The sequence below is a fragment of the Erythrolamprus reginae genome, chromosome 1 (genome assembly GCF_031021105.1).
Source record: "Erythrolamprus reginae isolate rEryReg1 chromosome 1, rEryReg1.hap1, whole genome shotgun sequence".
Classification (NCBI taxonomy): Eukaryota; Metazoa; Chordata; class Lepidosauria; order Squamata; family Dipsadidae; genus Erythrolamprus; species Erythrolamprus reginae.
The window spans coordinates 91,089,094-91,108,453 of NC_091950.1; the positions used below are offsets into that span (position 1 = coordinate 91,089,094).

A 19,360-nucleotide genomic window follows, 5' to 3' on the forward strand; every position below is an offset into this window, starting at 1 on the left:
AGCTGTACGGATTCAGCTCCAGTGATCTTAGAAGCCGATATCTTAGAAGAACTTGAACGATTAAAGATAAATAAGGCAATGGGTCCAGATGGCATCCACCCCAGAGTTCTTAAAGAACTCAGATCTGTCATTGCTACCCCCCTGACTGATTTGTTTAACCAATCCCTGTTAACAGGAGAAGTTCCTGAGGATTGGAGAGTGGCCAGTGTTGTGCCTATCCACAAGAAGGGCAGTAGAGAAGAAGCTGGTAACTACAGGCCAGTTAGCTTGACATCAGTTGTAGTTAAAATAATGGAGACTCTACTCAAAAAGAGGATAAATCAGTACCTAAAAAACAATAACTTATTGGACCCAAATCAGCATGGCTTTACTGAAGGCAAATCATGTCAGACTAATCTCATTGATTTCTTTGACTATGTCACAAAGGTGTTGGATCAAGGTGGTGCCGTGGATATTGCCTATCTGGACTTCAGCAAAGCCTTTGATACGGTTCCACATAAAGAGCTGATAGATGAATTAGTGAAGATTGGACTTAATCCCTGGATAGTTCAGTGGATTTCAAGCTGGCTGAAGCATAGACATCAGAGAGTTATTGTTAATGGCGAGTATTCTGAGCAGAGACAGGTTACAAGCGGTGTGCCACAAGGGTCTGTTCTGGGTCCTATTCTTTTTAATATGTTTGTGAGTGACATAGGGGAAGGTTTGGTAGGGAAGGTTTGCCTATTTGCCGATGACTCTAAAGTGTGCAATAGGGTTGATATTCCTGGAGGGGTCTGTTATATGGTAAATGATTTAGCTTTACTAGATAAATGGTCAAAGCAATGGAAACTGCAGTTTAATGTTTCCAAATGTAAAATAATGCACTTGGGGAAAAGGAATCCTCAATCTGAGTATTGCATTGGCAGTTCTGTGTTAGCAAATACTTCAGAAGAGAAGGATTTAGGGGTAGTGATTTCTGACAGTCTCAAAATGGGTGAGCAGTGTGGTCGGGCAGTAGGAAAAGCAAGTAGGATGCTTGGCTGCATAGCTAGAGGTATAACAAGCAGGAAGAGGGAGATTGTGATCCCCTTATATAGAGCGCTGGTGAGACCACATTTGAAATACTGTGTTCAGTTCTGGAGACCTCACCTACAAAAAGATATTGACAAAATTGAACGGGTCCAAAGACAGGCTACAAGAATGGTGGAAGGTCTTAAGCATAAAACGTATCAGGAAAGACTTAATGAACTCAATCTGTATAGTCTGGAGGACAGAAGGAAAAGGGGGGACACGATCGAAACATTTAAATATGTTAAAGGGTTAAATAAAGTTCAGGAGGGAAGTGTTTTTAATAGGAAAGTGAACACAAGAACAAGGGGACACAATCGGAAGTTAGTTGGGGGAAAGATCAAAAGCAACATGAGGAAATATTATTTCACTGAAAGAGTAGTAGATCCTTGGAACAAACTTCCAGCAGACGTGGTTGGTAAATCCACAGTAACTGAATTTAAACATGCCTGGGATAAACATATATCCATCCTAAGATAAAACACAGGAAATAGTATAAGGGCAGACTAGATGGACCATGAGGTATTTTTCTGCCGTCAGTCTTCTATGTTTCTAATGTAAATCAGTTTTCATGCTAATCTGTATTTTCATAGTCCAGAATTCAGCATTTTTGGAGTTCTCCAAATTTAGAAATAACCTATATAATTAAATACTACTGAACATTATTATTTTAGGAAAAAAATAGTTCTTGAAGTAATAGACTTGTAGCTCGGGTTTTAAATTTTGGCAGTGGTTTGTTCTCCGAGTTCTCAAATGTTATCAGACTAGGTAACATCGTCAGCGGATTTATTTATTTATTAAGTCAATCTGTTACTTTTTTGTTTCACATTTTACATCACAAAAAGTATTATTAAGATTATAAAAATGGAATTTATTACTTCTGCTGCTACATTTAAACAAGCTAGTAAGGCAATTTAATGAATGCCTTAAAGTCCAATTGTTGTTTAGTATATCAATAAAGAAATTCACAGTATTAAAAAAAGAGAGAGAAAGAGAGAGAATTTAAAAAACAATTTAAAACCCCTTAATAAAATCATGTATATCTTTTTCAGCCAGATCTGGAAGATTTGTCATTTGATCAATGGCCCCAGGCCTGCTGGCAGAGCCGGTCTTTAAGGGTTTCCAGAAGGCCAGTAGTTTGGGGACAGTACAGATCTCAGAAGGTAGCTGAGTGTTTTCCATACATAATATTAAAAAAAACTTCAGAATTGTGCAAAAATCTAGATTTGCCTGAAGGGAAACATGATTCAGAAACACATACAACATACATGTTAAATTTGTATCTGTACAAACCTATCTCACTTTATGAAGTCATTCAAGCTTAAACTGTCTAGAATGGGGCCCCAAATCTATGCCCAGAGCTAGAACGTTTCAACATTGGAGCAAATGAATAAATACTTTTAACTAAATCAAAATACACGTGCCTTAGGGCATGTATAAAGTGTTTTTCATTATCCATTAAAAACAGCCAGCCAGGATTTGGTGTGAATAGAACAGCTACTCAGTTGTTTGTCAAATGCCTCCAGGCATTTTGGCTTTCTAGTTTTTTCCTAAGCACAAAGTTTCTTGTTCTCTTCCAGTCCTAAAGCTGTGAAAGATTCCTTTTGAGTTCAATATCTGGCAATTTTAGCAGAACTGTGTATGTATTTGTCCACACTCTAAGCATAGATAGAGATGCTTCCCTTCCAAAACCTCTTCCCTATCACACTGAGGCAAGCTCATGTACTACTGCTTTCCTGTGGCATTAGTACGGTAACAACTTTGATTCTCCTGCAATAAAATCTTATTGCTGATTTCACATTAAGTAAATAGAATAGAATAGAATTTTTTATTGGCCAAGTGTGATTGGACACACAAGGAATTTGTCTTGATGCAGATGCTCTCAGTGTACATAAAAGAAAATACGGATTTGTCAAGAATCCTGTAGTACAACACTTATTTATTTATTTATTTATTTATTTATTTATTTATTTATTTATTTATTTATTTATTTATTTATTTATTTATTTATTTATTTATTTATTTATTTATTTATTTATTTATTTATTTATTTGTATGCCGCCCCTCTCTGTAGATTGTCATAAGGGTAAAATAAACAATGAAGAAACAATCAATATTAATAAAAAAAATCTTAGGATACAAGCAACAAGTTACAGTCATACAGTCCTAAGTGGGAGGGAAAGGGTGATAGGAATGATGAGAAAAAAACTAGTAGAAATAGAAGTGCAGACTTAGTAAAAATTGTACAGTGACAAAGACAGGAAGGAATAAAAACCAAAGTCACTGTAGCTTTGAATAAGTTTTGCAAGACCATATATCGTCTGATGTTACTACTGCCACTTCTTCTTAAACATCTTGTTCTTCCTCCATGGACAAGGAATGTGTCTCCTCACAGTCTTATCCCAATCGCTCATCTATTTCCAAATGTGTCTTTATTATTAGAACTGCTGCTTTATTTCAATGGTTGATATCTAGTTGATATCTAGGAAAGAAGAAGGCTGCTCCAAGCAGATGGGTTTTGATGTCCTGAAAAGTCATGACATCAGCGGTGGATTGCTCCCGGGTTGACGCTCTTTGTATGCACAACAGGTGGCAACCAGTAGCAATGGGTTTTAGAACCCACTATTACATTCATTCATTCATTCATTCATTCATTCGTTCATTTATTTATTTGATTTTTATGCCGCCCTTCTCCTTAGACTCAGGGCGGCTTACAACATGTTAGCAATAGCACTTTTTTAACAGAGCCAGCCTATTGCCCCCACAATCTGGGTCCTCATTTTACCCACCTCGGAAGGATGGAAGGCTGAGTCAACCTTGAGCCGGTGATGACATTTGAACCGCTGACCTTCAGATCTACAGTCAGCTTCAGTGGCCTGCAGTACAACACTCTACCTGCTGCGCCACCCCGCCTCATGGCAATGTATAAATTACTGTACATCTTTATATATATCTAAGGCAGTATATGTATGCAATTAGAAAGATGGCATTCCAACTTACAGGATACCTTCCTTTTTAACCAAATCTCACCCTGGTATGGCAAATAGTATAGTGCAAAATCTATTGTGACGTGAGACCAAGGCACCTCCCTCGTGAGTGTGAGAAATGTAGGTGCTAGAAAGGCCAAACGTTTTTGGCAGCCAATGGCCCTGAAGATGCGACTCCGGTTTCTGACAGTCTGTTTCTTTTTCAGTCTGCAGAAATGAAAACCATCCATTCTTCACATTCCCTGTACTTTTAACATCCCGTCCTTCTGAGTAATCACTTCGGCAAAAGTGGAGATTGTTGCATTCTGCCTCTCATCCTGCCTTTGGCCATTGTCAACTTTCTACTTAATTTCCTAAATTGATTTTATCAGCAGGACACATCTTAATTCCTTAATCCCGTTAGGAAACATATCCAGCATGTCTGCCTTTTTCAGAAGCAGCTTTTTGTAAGTGATTGTCATATCTACAAATAAGCACTGCACTGCAATAGTATCCTCATAAGTGGTCTGCAAATTAAAAGGGAGGGCAGGAGTGGGGTTTGTTTTTTTTTACAGAAAATTATGTCAAGCAGTGAAGGGCTACCAAAATCTTTACTACTACACTGTGGGTGTGGCTTATGCAGGATGTCCTGCATTTTCTTTCAACATCTTTCAGTGCAAATTGGGGGCTCTGGGGGTGGAGCTCCATTTTCGCTACCCCACTGCATTTCCCTCCCCCCCGGTCCAGGCAGTAGCCCACCCCTGATGTCAAGTCAACAAATGAAAGATACATCAGGTGTGGATCTGGTCCACAACAACATGCAGATTAGGAAGAACTGATACTACTTATTTGTAATCTTATTTTTTACTTATTTATATGGTAGCAAGGTTTTTCACCTTTCCGTTGTACAAAACAACGAGGAACAACGGCTGGAAGCTGACCAAGGAGAGATTCAACCTGGAAATAAGGAAGAACTTCCTGATGGTGAGAACGATCAACCAGTGGAACAACCTACCTGCGGACGTTGTGAACTCCAATACTTTGGACATTTTAAAGAGGAAACTGGACTGCCACTTGGCTGGGATGCTATAGGGTTCCTGCTTAGGCAGGGGGTTGGACTTGATGACCTGCATGATCCCTTTCAACTCTAACAATAAATAAATAAATAAATAAATAAATAAATAAATAAATAAATAAATAAATAAATAAATAAATAAATAAATAAATGAATGAATAAATAAATAAATAAATAAATAAACAAACAAACAAACAAACAAACAAACAAACAAACAAACAAATAAAACCATTTTTGTACAACAGGTTGGAAAAGTAGGCTATTTTATTTTAAATGGGGGTAACTGCTATTTATTTTAATTTTTAAACCAGGGGTGAAATGCTTCCAGTTTGCTCATGCCTATCGGTCGTGGGAGAGCCAGTCATGAAGGGAACATGAGGCTCCACCCACCTGCCCGGACGCTGGTATTTGGGTTCTTTTACCCTCTGCGCATGCACAGAAAGTTTTGTGTATGCACAGCGGGTAAAAGAACCCCAACGGTGGTGTCCGGGTGTTCTGTCTGGGTTCCCCCAGACGCCAACACCAACTAAAAAGAGTAGCCAGACACGCTGGTAAAAAGCAAAGTCCTTTTATATCTTTGAAAACAAACACAGATAACAAAAACTGTTCTTACAAACTGCAATGCTGTGAAGCTTCACAGAAGAGTCACGATGGCCAGACAATACAACAGGCTTCTTGCTGGCACACACACCACTGTAGATAATAAAACCCACGCCTCCCCCAAGTTTTCAGCCTTCGAGGCCAAAAGCCAGAATCAGAGACACCAAGGATCGAAGCAAGGTCACAGGACTCCCAAAAGATAACTCTCCACAATACAGGAAGGGCGGGCCTGCCTTTTCAACCTTTCTGAGGAGAACCACACCCAAACCCAGCTGTTGCCTATTAGGGATTGAAATACCTGGCTAATTGTCCCCTTCGTTGTGCTGCCCTTCTCTGCCTCATATCTATGATGGCTTGTGCGTTCTCATCCAATGACTCCAGGCTACTCGCTGGGGAGAGCTCCCCCCCGGGGGTCTCAGGCTGTTCCCCCTCCTCCTCATCCTGACATTCCTCTTCCCCATCTGCCTGTTCCTCCTCCTCCTCCTGTTCCTCGTCCTCCCCCTCTGAGCATGGAGCCGGCAGAGTTCCAGCCGTTCCCTGAGAAGCCTCAGACTGAATCACAACACCGGGCAGGTGGGCGGAGCCAGGCTTTCCCTTCGCCACTTGCTTTCCAACGACCAATAAGCACGAGCGAACCGGTAGCATTTCACCTATGATTTCACCCAAACAAATGCAGGTACTGCTCAACTTACAATGGTTTGTTTAACGACCATTCAAAGTTACAGCGATATTGTTGAAAGGGACTTATCATGGCGTTTCACATTCATGAGCATTGCAGCATCCCCTTGTCCCATGATTAAAATTTAGATGCTTGGCAACTGACTAATATTTATGACCGTTGCAGTGTCCCAAGGTCATTTGATCACTTTTTGTGATCTTCTGACAAGCAAAGTCAATGGGGGAGCCAGATTCACTTAACAGCCCTGTTCCTAATTTTAACTGCAGTGATTCAGTTAGGTGTGGCAAGAAAGGTTGTAGAAAGGGGCAAAATTTACTTAACAAATGTCTCGCTTGGCAACAATTGTGTTGTAAATTGAGTACACCATTTCAATATTTAAATGACCTGTGTTTTTTTGTTTCAGTAGTACATGAGACTCTGAATTTGAAAAGCTTCTAAGTAATGTACAATATTACGGAAATAAAATAGATATAAAAGAAGAACAAAGAAGACGCAGCTTCAACCATAACAACACAAGAGCACACAACAGATTTAAACTTAATATTAACCGTTCCAAACTTGACTGTAAAAAATATGACTCCAGGCTTAAAGTTGCCAAGGTTGGAGACCCATGGCATAGTAAAAGCATGCTTGCTTTCTAGAACAGTGGTTCTCAACCTTTCTAATGCCGCAACCCCTTATTACGATTCCTCATGTTGTGGTGACCCCCAACCATAAGTCTAGTGCCAATTCTCCCAACAGAGCTTTAAACTGATTGGCAGGAAGGTCAGAGGGACGCCCCCACTGTAAATGCCTGATTGGTTGGATTGTAAAAATATGCTCCAAGGCGCCAGAATAGAAGCTTTAGTTTCTAATACCATGGGAAATTTGTCTTTTCCCATTGTCTTAGGTGACCCCTATTAAATAGTCGTTCAACCCCCAAAGGGGTCCTGACCCCCATGTTGAGAACCACTGTTCTACAACAATCAGGTTTGGACAGCTTTTCTGAATGAGAACAGTATGTTAAAGGGTTAAATAAGGTTTAGGAGGGAAGTGTTAGGAAAGTGAACCCAAGAACAAGGGGGTACAATCTGAGGTTAGTTGGGAAAAAGATCAGAAGCAACATGCAAAAATATTATTTTACTGAAAGAGTAGTGTATATGCTTGGAACAAACTTCCAGCAGACGTGGTTGCTAAATCCACAGTAATTGAATTTAAACAGGCCTGGGATAAACATAGATCCATCCTAAGATAAAATACAGGAAATAGTATAAAGACAGACTAGATGGACCATGAGGTCTTTTTCTGCCGTCAACCTTCTATGTTTCTATCTAGTCTCCTTGACTACAAGCTTAATGAGGATTTTCCCTTCATCCCTTCCTGATCTGTTCAGTTTGAAATAGGAACAATTTTGAAACAAGGACACTTTCCCACTAACCATCCAAGTTACAAAATCTAAAAAATCGTACTTAAGCAGCTCATTCCCCATTAAATACATTTGTTCCTTTGCACAGAGATATGACTATATTTTTTTTTATTTTTACACAAAAGGACTTCCCTTTGCTTGCGGCGCCACTGCGGCGTCCTTCTCGTAAAAATAAAAATAAATAAAAATTAAAAATCCGTAAAAATGAAAAACGATGGGATTCCGGGGGCGGAGGTTTGACGCCACAGAGCGTTTGGAGTTCGGGTTCAGCCGAACTTTGCGTGAAGTTCGTCCGAACTCGCCGAACCCGAACACCGTTGGCTTCACCCATCACTATTTATAAGTTGAGAACTACCTGTATAATTTCTTGGTGGATGATGGTTCTGTTAGTAGGAATGTTGGGGATGGGTCTAATGAGGCAATTAAAGTTCCACTTCTTCTAACATGTATATGATGTGTGTATAAAAGGGATGGGCTTTCATTGCCCAATCATCATTTTGATGCTGTTGACAGCCCTTCCCCCAATCCAATGGGTGCCCCCAGTATCATAGCCATGGGAGGAAAATGATACGCTGCAATTTTTCCATTACATAATGCAAGTGCAGCGCAACTCATTGAAACACCTAGGAAAAGTATTTCTATATATAGTTTATTACACAAAGCACAGAGAGTAGACAGTACCGTCACTAACAAGATTATGACCCCCAAGCTGCTGATCTAGACCGATTTTGCTTTTAAGGCCCATTGTCTGTCACTATTTTAATCACTGCATCTAGGTAGCAAATTGATCCACTGAAAATGGGATACAATTTCTAAAGTGCTTTTAGCCAGGTCCTTCCAGTGGTGTTCTGGTAATTTTAGTGAACAGATTACTTTGATTAGGGTATCTTTGTAGTCTCTATGACAAAAGAAAGCCTGCTTCTCTAACAGAGATGGAAGATTTTCATAATTTTTCCATGCCCAAAATAGAAGTGCCCTCCTGTTGCAACAGCATTATGGTGGAGCAGCGTACAACCTTTGCAAAGGATATTGTAGATTCAGAGCCCTCCCAAAAAACCACAGAGGCGATCCAGAGTTGGCGAGCTGTCAGCAAGCAACCTCTTTAAACGTGGGGACAGATTTTTACTCGTGGGTCTGTGATCCTTATGCCCCCCTTAGTCGTAACAAAGAATGTCTGAGTATTGTTTTAACTCTCGGATGAGCCCAGCCTCTCTATTCAACATGTGATTAATGAAAAATCTATCTATATTTGCCAGTGAAGCAAGTCAGGGCTGCGCAATCAGCTAAATGTAGATGAATTGATGGTGTTTTGATTAATTCTGAATGTCTCGTATGACGCAATGAGCCAGTTTTGCCATTAATTCATATTATTGGCCAAACTATTCAATGGCTAGGAAAGATCTTTCCTTCGCCGGCTGTTCTGCTCCCCCCAACTGGAGATGTTAGAAAAAATGAATCTGCAGTTGAGGATAATAATGATAATAATAATAATAATAATAATAATAATAATAATAATAATAATAATATGGATCATCGACATCGCAATCCCAGGGGACAGCAGAATTGAGGAGAAGCAGCTAGAGAAATTAGTGAAATACAAAGATCTAAAAATTGAGCTGCAACGACTCTGGCATAAGCCAGTGAAAGTGGTCCCAGTGGTACTTGGCACGCTGGGCGCAGTGCCAAAGGATCTCAGCGGACATTTGAAAACCATCGGAATTGACAAAATCTCCATCTGTCAATTGCAAAAGGCCGCTTTACTGGGATCGGCAAACATTATTCGCCGCTACATCACGCAGTTCTAGGTGATTGGGAAGCGCCCGACTGGTGATGAAATATGAAATCCAGCATAGTGATCTCGTTTGCTGTGTTGTATTGACATAATAATAATAATTCACCTATTTCCAAGCAGTGAGGTCTATAAAGGTTGCTTACTCTGAAACTCTGAGCAGGCCTGAGAAACCAAGTCCCAATTCATGTATTTTAAGAAACGAAGGAAAAGAAATGCAAGTCTCCTATTTACCTCCCCACCCACCCACTCCCCATACCAACCTCATACTTATTTTTGTTCGGATTCTCTTTTGAAGAGTAACTAGCAATGTCCATATACTTGGAAGAGGTATATTGTTTCCCCCTGCTACAAATGCAAGTGCTGAATGCCTTGAAATAAAGATCTCGGGTCCAGCCAGATGAACTTTGAGGGACATCAGCCCTCTGCCCCTGCATCGCTGGAGAAGGCTCAACATCTGGAATCGCAATTCGCAATGCTACAGCCTAATTAACTCATCTTTTCACATCCCGCAGCTTCAGCAACCATTCAGGTCTTGCCAGTTTCCTCGGAAGCATTAAGGGTCATGCATAAGCGCACCACTGTGCCTTCCGTCCCTGTCCTATTGTCTACTTTTTATCATTACTTATCTAATGTTTTATATGTTCAAATTATCACCCTATAATTGTTTGACAAATAAATAAATAAAAATAAAATAGAAACCAGGACGATTTCTCCCTTGGGAGAAAGGTTTCTGGCCGGACTCCCCATGACATCTTTTGGGCGACACCAGGACCATCTTCCACTCTCACTGCCCCATACCCCATGTGCCACAACCATCTTCAATCCGATTCTGGCTCAATCCCTCCACCTCCCTCCACATTATTATTATTTATTATTATTATTTATTAGATTTGTTTGCCGCCCTCTCCATAGACTCGGGGCGGCTCACTACAATAATAAAACAATGTATGACAAATCTAATATTTAAAGTAACTAAAAACCCCTTATTAAAAAGCAAAACATACACACAAACATACCATGCATAAACTATAGGCCTGGGGGAGGGGGATATCTCAATTCCCCCATGCCTGATGACAAAGGTGGGTTTTAAGGAGCTTAGGAAAGGCAAGGAGGGTGGAGGCAATTCTGATCTCTGGGGGGGAACTGGTTCCAGAGGGCCGGGGCCACCACAGAGAAGGCTCTTCCCCTGGGTCCCGCCAAACAACATTGCTTAGTCGACGGGACCCGGAGAAGGCCAACTCTGTGGGACATAACCGGTCGCTGGGATATGTGCGGCAGAAGGCGGTCCCGGAGATATTCTGATCCGATGCCATGAAGGGCTTTATAGGTCATAACCAACACTTTGAATTGTGACCGGAAACTGATCGGCAACCAATGCAGACTGCGGAGTGTTGGTGTAACATGGGCATACCTAGGGAAGCCCATGATTGCTCTCGCAGCTGCATTCTGCACGATCTGAAGTTTCCGAACACTCTTCAAAGGTAGCCCCATGTAGAGAGCATTAGAGAGCATTACAGTAGTCTCATTCTTCTCCTCTCGCCCTGCACAAGCTACCTCAAGGTATTGGTCATTACCTTTAAAGTCCTACATGGCTTAGGGCCAGACTATCTACGAGACTGCCTCTGATGACATAGCTCCCAGCAACCAATAAGGGCCCACAGGGTTGGTCTTCTCCGGGTCCTGTCAGCTAAACAGTGTCATCTGGCAGGTCCACAGGGGAGGGCCTTCTCTGTGGCAGCTCCGACTCTCTGGAACAAGCTACCTCCTGAGATCCGGACTACCCGCTCCCTGCTGGCCTTCCGGAAAGTGGTAAAAAGCTTTTCTGGCAGGCCTGGGGCCCTTGATCCGATGGTGAACCATAGAGATCTGGCCATAAATGGTATGTATGTTTTTTTTAACTGTGGGATTCAAATGTTTTTTAGATTGTATTTTAGTGCTCTTAGTTTATCTATCCATCCATCCATCCACACACACACACACACACACACACACACCTACCTACCTACCTACCTACCTACCTACCTATCTATTTGATTTCTATGCTGCCCTTCCCCCCAGACTCAGAGCAGCTCACAGCAGAGTAAATACAAATTAATATTATTTATATGTTTTAATCTTTGTTGTGAGCTGTCTAGAGTCCCTCGGGAGATAAGTGGCATAAAATTGATTAAATAAATAAATAAACGAATGAATGAATGAATGAATGAATGAATGAATGAATGAATGAATGAATGAATGGATAAGTGAATGATTGAATGAGTAGAAAGGTGGGTGGGTGGGTAGGTAGGTAAGATAGATAGATAGATAGATAGATAGATAGATAGATAGATAGATAGATAGATAGATAGATAGATAGATAGATAGATAGATAGATAGATAGATAGATTATATATCTATAAATATAGATAATTAAAATACAATATTTTAGACAGATAATTAAAATAGATAGAAAGAAAGAAAGAAAGATAGATAGATAGATAGATAGATAGATAGATAGATAGATGATAGATAGATAGATAGATAGATAGATAGATAGATAGATAGATAGATAGATAGATAGATAGATAGAGATATTTAAAGAGAGAGAGAGAAAATATATATTTTATATATACTGTATCTATAAAATAAAATAATAAAATAAAATAAAATACCTCGTGAATGCCAACCCGGTTCCCTCCTCCAAGGCGGCTTTTATTCCCCCCCCCCCTTTCAATGGGTTCCCAAGCCCGGTGCCCAGAACTCGAGCGAACATTCGCAAGACTTTGGCGCGACGCGGGACCCCTTTCCCATCTTTTCGCTCCCTCCCCCCCACTTCTCCCTTTTGGTCCCCATCACTTCGTGGCTCACCCCCACCCCCAAAATTGTAAATGCTGCCATGGTTACCGGGGGGGGGGAATTGCCGGAATAAATACCACAAGACCCGGGCACCGAGCTGTGCTGGGGGGGGGCTCCACCTCACCCCCACCTCCTATTATCACCCCCGCTTTGCCGCTCCATCTCTTCCTCCTCCTCGTCCTCCTCAGCAGCCTCCGCTCCCCCGCGCCCCCCTCCGCAAACTCGGCCGACGCTTCCACACCCCCGCGCGCTTAACCCGGGTCCCCTCACGCTCCGCGCGGCATTTGGTTCCGCAGGGAGGACCGCCAAGCCCACGGCGGGCGCCGGGCTCTCCCGGGAAGCCGGACTTACGAGGAGGGGGACGGTCCTCTCTTCTTTCCGGAGCTCGACTTTGCCGGCGCTTCTCTGGCCGCTTTTGGCGCCGCCGCCGCTGCTGGGCGAACGGCTGGAGGCGGCCGCGTGAGGCTTGCTGTCCTGCCACAAGTAATAGAAAGTGCCCAGGATCCAAGCGACGGTCAGGATGGCGATGGCATTAGCCCGGATCCGCCTCATTGCGGGACCTCCGGGCTGCCTGGGAGCTTCGAGGCGAAGCTGGAAACAGGTTCGGTTCTTGGGGGCAGACAAGAAAGAGAGAGAGGGATGGGGAAACCGCGACACCCGATTCTCTCCCTCCCTCCCTCCCCGTTTGGCTGGCCCCGAGCGGGTCACAGCTGTTTGGGTGGGAGCTCTGCCCTCCCGCCTCAGTCCCGCAGAGCGAATAAGAGAGTGTGAGGGACCGAGGAAGACCGAGAGGAAGCGAGCGGGAGGCAGGCCTGCCGGGTCCTAACGCCTCCCACCAGACTTACCAATGGCTCTGCTCATCCTCGTACCGAAGCCACCGGGCGCTCTGCAGGATCCCAATCTGGGTCGGTCGCCGCCGGACCAGTTATTTATTTTATTTCTTTGTTTTGTCTAGTCCACAATGGAGGTAGGTGAAGATATAATAATATTTATATACACGATACTAGTAAAAGAAATTTTAAAAAAAATAGAAAAAAATTAGAAATAATAATATTCATGATGGTAGTAAAAAATATAAAGAAGCATTAGGACAGGGCAGGGGTAGGAAAAGTCGGCTCTTCTATGACATGTGGACTTCAACTTCCAGAATTCCTGAGGTAGCAAATTGGTTCAGGAATTCTGGGAGTTGAAGTCCACAAGTCATAGAAGAGCCAACTGTGCATACTATCCCTGGTGCACTGGTGTACTTATGCACGCCCCTTAAATTTATGTTATAATGGGCGAGCCCCTTAAACTTCGGAACCGCCTTCTGCTGCACAAATCCCAGCAACCGATAAGGTCCCACAGAGTTGGCCTTCTCCAGGTCCCATCTACTAAGCAATGTCATCTGGCAGGCCCCAGGGGAAGAGCCTTCTCTGTGGCGGCCCCGGCCCTCTGGAATCAGCTCCCCCCAGAGATTAGAATGGCCCCCACCTTCCTTGCCTTTCATAAGTTACTTAAGACCCACCCTTGTCGCCAGGCATGGGTTAACTGAGATACCCTGAGCACATATAGTTTTATGAATGGTATGATTGTATTGAATGGTTCTTAATGATGGGCTTTTTAAATGTTTTGTTTCTTTTTAAATATTGGATTTGTATATTGTTGTGATTGTTGTGAGCCGCTCCGAGTCTACGGAGAGGGGCGGCATACAAATCTAATAAATTATTATTATTATTATTATTTATTTATTTATTTATTTAAATTTGACATCTATGCTGCCCAATTCCTTACAACAATATAAAATTACCCTATAAAATTATAAACAATAAAAACAAGTCAAGAAAAAAATCTAAATTCTAAAAACCTAATTAAAACTCATAGCAGAGCAACTCAACAACACACGGGCATAGCATTCATACATATACAAATATTATTTTATGTATTAATTCGACTTCTATGCCGCCTGATCCCCAAGCACTCAGGGTGGCTTACGACAGTATGAAATACAAAAACGGTAAAAAGAAGTCAAATATAAAATCTGAGTTTTCAACCCTTAATTAAAAACCATAATAAACCAACCAAACAGGCATACTAGACATTCATACAATTTGGCCATGGTTATTGTTGGGTCATGGCCCCCAGACCTGTCGGCAATGCCAGGTCTTAGTGGCCTTAAGGAAAGCCAGTAGGGTTGGAGCAGTACAGACATCAGTGGGGAGTTGATTCCACAGAGCCGGGGCAGCAACAGAAAAGGTCCCGCCAACCTCCATTGCTTAGTTGACAGGACTTGGAGGAGGCCAACTCTGTGTGCTCTTATAGGTCTCTGGGAGGTATACGGCAAGAGACAGTCCTGTAAATAGTCTGGCCCTGAACCATATAGGGCTCTTAACAAAAGCAAGCAAGCGGGGAACAGTTGTGTTTTATCGCCTTCCTGCTCCTCCCCACCCCCCACATTGGGGAGGAAAATCCGTGTTACAAAGGATGCACAATCTCCTGCCCATCGTACTTTGGATGTAATCCTGCAATGTAGATGAGATGGTTGGGTGTTCCATCTCAGGGATCTTTTGAAAAGACTTGGGGGGTCGTTAACAGCAGCGTGTCGTTAATTCGCTTTGGAAAGGCTGCCGTGAAAAGCCATCTCCCACACTCGAGTGCCGCTGCTGGTGGGCACATTCACAAAGCCAGAAAACTGGAGAAAAGACGACTTCAGCAAGAAAGGCGATCAATTCCTGGAATGCACTAGCTGACTCTGTGGTTTCTTCCCCCAACCCCCAAAAACTTTAACCTTAGATATGCTTCCCAGCCCCAACTACTCTTGATCTAAGAGTTATTAAGTGGGATAGACTTTCTTAATCAGAGAAGCGCTGGTAGAGAACAATCTATGGAGGGATCCATTCATCCCATTCCTAAGAGGTCTGTAAGGGCCATGCATAAGTGCACCATTGTGCCTACCATCCCTGTCCTTTTGTCCAAATTTACCTATATCTACATTGCTTTTGTTTAGGTTTATACCTATTATAGCAATAGCAAATACCGCTTCATAGTGCTTTTACAGCCCTCTCTAAACGGTTTACAGAATCAGCCTGTTGCCCCAAAAAATCTGGGTCCTCATTTTACCCACCTCGGAAGGGTGGAAGGCTGAGTCAACCTTGAGAGGTTGGTGAGATTTGAACTGCTGAACTACAGGTAACAGTTAGCTGAAGTAGCCTGCAGTGCTGAACTCTAACCACTGCGCCACCCCAGCTATCTTGTGCACGTTTTGACAAAATAAATATAAATTGTAATTTGTACACAACTGAGATCAAATGTGTGGGGTGCCAAAAGAGAGTGGGGGCAAGATGCAATTCTGATCCTCGTGGTCAATGGGACAAGCCAGGTCAAAGCCTGAGTTCCCTAGAGCAGAGGTCCCCAACCTTTTTTGCACCAGGGACCGGCTTTAAGCTAGATCAGTTTTCCACGGCCGGGGGGGGGGGGGGGGGGGCTTTGGTCAAATGGGGGTGGGGTTATGGAGGGGTGGAGCTTAGTGACGCAGCCCTCCACACTTCTCCACAGGGCGGGGAGAATCAGGAGGCTCCTTTGGCGGCTGGGGGCTGCCTGGCTTTGTGATTTTGGCTGGGGGGGGAGTTAGGAAGGTCCTACTTCTCCCCCCCCCAGCCAAAAATTCAAAGCCTATCTGCTGGATACGGGCGATGAGCGGGACGAGCGGCGCCGAAGCCAGTGGCCGTGGCAGCTGCTGCAAGAGGCTTCGGCGCCGCTCGTCCCACTCATCGCCCGTATCCAGCAGATAGGCTTTGAGTTTTTGGCTGGGGGGGGGGAGAAGTAGGACCTTCCTAACTCCCCCCCAGCCAAAATCACAAAGCCAGGCAGCCCCCAGCCGCCAAAGGAGCCTCCTGATTCTCCCCGCCCTGCCCGACGCCCCACCCTGTCCTGCATAATGTCCTCTGCCGGGAGGGCAGCGGCGCCGCGGACCGGCTGGAAAACCCCAACGGCCCGGTCCCGGTCCGCGGACCGGCGGTTGGGGACCTCTGCCCTAGAGCAGTGTTTCCCAACCTTGGCAACTTGAAGATATCTGGACTGCAACTCCCAGAATTCCCCAGCCAGCGAATGCTGGCTGGGCAATTCTGGGAGTTGAAGTCCAGATAGCTTCAAGTTGCCAAGGTTAGGAAACACTGCCCTAGTGAAAGAGAAAAGCTATGCAGCCCCGAGTTTTCGGAGAGGAGCGGCATATAAATCCAATAAATTGAATTGAATTGAATTACCCTTGCTTAATCCAAATTATTCAAAAAGAGGGACAGTGGAAATAGGAGCAGTTGTGGGGGGAGGCGGTGGAGTATTTGACTTCCGTGTTACAAAGGATGAATATTTTGCCATCGTCATACTTGGGATGTAATCCTGCAAGCCCTGGAATCCAGCAGTCAGTAATACAGTAACACATTTATTCCCATCAGTGTAACAAGAACCTCTTCTAATGGAGAAAGCGGGATGTTTGCAGGCTAATTTAAATTCGGGATCTTTGCTGACAGGTGCTGTTGAATTTCAATCCTGAATGTCATTAAAATAAATCAAAAAACTTTTCTGCTCCACTGAATGCCCCTAGAAATGAAATAGGACAACTGTTGGAAATCTGGACCTCCACGAGATGGTTAGTTCCGGCAATCCTCGGACTGTGTTGATTGAGAATTAAGAGAGTTGAAGTCCAAAGCACTTCAGGGTGAGGAAGATTGATGTCTGTGATAAAGCTGCAGCCTCAGCTGCAACCCTGAGGAAAAGGGACCAAACTCTACTTCCAAAAGAAAGTGCTGAAGCCGGCCACTGCAGAGCGAAGGGCCTTTGTGAGGCTGATGATTCAGAGGTGATTCACACTCTTGTCTCGGCTGGAGGCAACTAGGAAACACGTTCCCCATGGAAGGTAACTTTATGAGGAAGAGGGAGAAGGGAATTTGAAGGCTTTCAAAAGGATGTCACTAAAAGAGTTTCGGCTTTTGCTGGAGAAACATGAAAGAGTCCTATGGTCCCTTTATGACCAAACAACACTTCAATCCTGTGATTATGTGCTTATGTTCAGGAGAATTCTATAATATCTACTGAAGAAAGAAAGGGATCCGCTTCTATGCAGGCAAACATTTTACCCATGTGTAAAGCACTCGTTTTACATCATTATCTGGAGTCATTGGTCTGAATTGTCCTGAATCCCTAAAAACAAAGATGGGTTGAATTCCAATTGCTCAGCTTCCCCATCACAAAGGTCCTAGAGGAGATTCAAGGACCGGGGTGGCGCAGCAGGTAGAGTGCTGTACTGCAGGCCACTGAAGCTGACTTGTAGATCTGAAGGTCAGCGGTTCAAATCTCATCACCGGTTCAAGGTTGTCTCAGCCTTCCATCCTTCCAAGGTGGGTAAAATGAGGACTCGGTTTGTGGGGGCAATAGCCTAGCTCTGTTTAAAAAAGTGCTATTGCTAACATGTTGTAAGCCGCCCTGAGTCTAAGGAGAAGGGTGGCATAAAAATCGAATGAATGAATGAATGAATGGAGGGAGGGAGAGAGAGAGAGAGAGAGAGAGAGAAAGAAAGAAAGACCACTGAGGACAGAGTAATTAATGCGAGTTTGTAAGGTAGTTCCTATGGGCTAACTGAGCAAAAAGAGAAGACAAGAATAGAGAGGTGTCAAAAAGAGGTTGCGGCATCAGCCCAAAAAGCCAGTGCAATCCTAAATTTCATTAACAGAGGAATAGAATCAAGGCCACATGAACTACTAGTACCTTTTTATAAAAACTCTGTAAGACCACACTTAAAATACTGCATTCAGTTTTGGTCATTATATTATTTTTTTTTAAAAGATGTTGAAACTCTGGAAAGGGTCCAGAAAAGAGCAACAAATATGATTAGAGGGCTGGAGACTAAAACATGAATCCCAGCGACCGATTAGGTTCCACAGAGTGGGCCTTCTCCGGGTCCCGTCAACTAAACAATGTCGGTTGGCGGGCCCCAGGGGAAGAGCCTTCTCTGTGGCGGCACCGACTCTCTGGAACCAACTCCCCCCGGAGATTAGAACTGCCCCTACTCTTCCTGCCTTCCGTAAACTCCTTAAAACCCACCTTTGCCGTCAGGCATGGGGGAACTGAAACATCTCCCCCTGGGCACGTTTAATTTATGCATGGTATGTCTGTGTGTGTGACTGTTAGCATATGGGGTTTTTAAAATATTTAAATATTTTAAATTTGTCTGATTGCTTATGATTTGTTTTTTTTACATGTTGTGAGCCGCCCCGAGTCTTTGGAGAGGGGCGGCATACAAATCTAAGTAATAAATAAATAAATAAATAAATATGAAGAATGGCTGCAGAAATTGGTTACATCTAAGTGAAAAGAAGGACTAGGGGACATGATAGCAGTCTTTTAATATTTAAGGAGCTGCCACAAAAAGAGAAGATCAGCCTATTTTTCCAAAGCACCAAAAGGCAAGACAAGAAGCAACGGTTGGAAACTAATCAAGGAGGAAAGCAACCTAAAACTAAGGAGAAACTTCATAACAGTGAGGACAATTAACCAGTGGAACAACTTGGGTTCAGAAGTTTTGGATGCTCCATCACTGGAGGTTTTTAAGAAGAGACTAGACAACCACTTGTCTGGAAAAGTATATGGTCTCCTGCTTGGGCAGAAGGGTGGACTAGAAGACCTCCAAGATCCCTTCCAACTCTGTTATTCTTATTCCTCCTCCTTTCAGATCAATGCCATCTCCAGCCTTGGCACCAGCTGACCTTGATTTTATTTTTAGTTCTTTCAAAACAAAACTCCCCAAAATAGAGAGGTTTTTTTAGCTGTCTGCAGTCAGTGAGAACTTTAAAAACTATATTAAAAACTATCTGCATTCCCACAGAGAAAGGCACAAAACATTTTTTTTTAAAAAAAATCAAGAACAATAAGAGCATTAACTATGACAAATAAACTGTGAAGTTCTAAAACACCAAAATGGGTGATGGAT

General features: G+C 43.1%; 1 protein-coding gene across 1 annotated transcript in view; it reads right to left on the reverse strand.

Moving 5' to 3' along the window:
- GALNT16 (polypeptide N-acetylgalactosaminyltransferase 16) overlaps positions 1–13,136 on the reverse strand; it is a 269,869-nt gene extending 256,733 nt beyond the window's left edge. Inside the window, exon 1 of the mRNA XM_070758742.1 lies at positions 12,751–13,136. Coding sequence (XP_070614843.1) covers positions 12,751–12,951 — 201 coding nt within the window. The 5' untranslated portion in view covers positions 12,952–13,136. The remainder of the gene's footprint in view (positions 1–12,750) is intronic.
- Between the last annotated feature and the right edge of the window lie 6,224 nt (positions 13,137–19,360).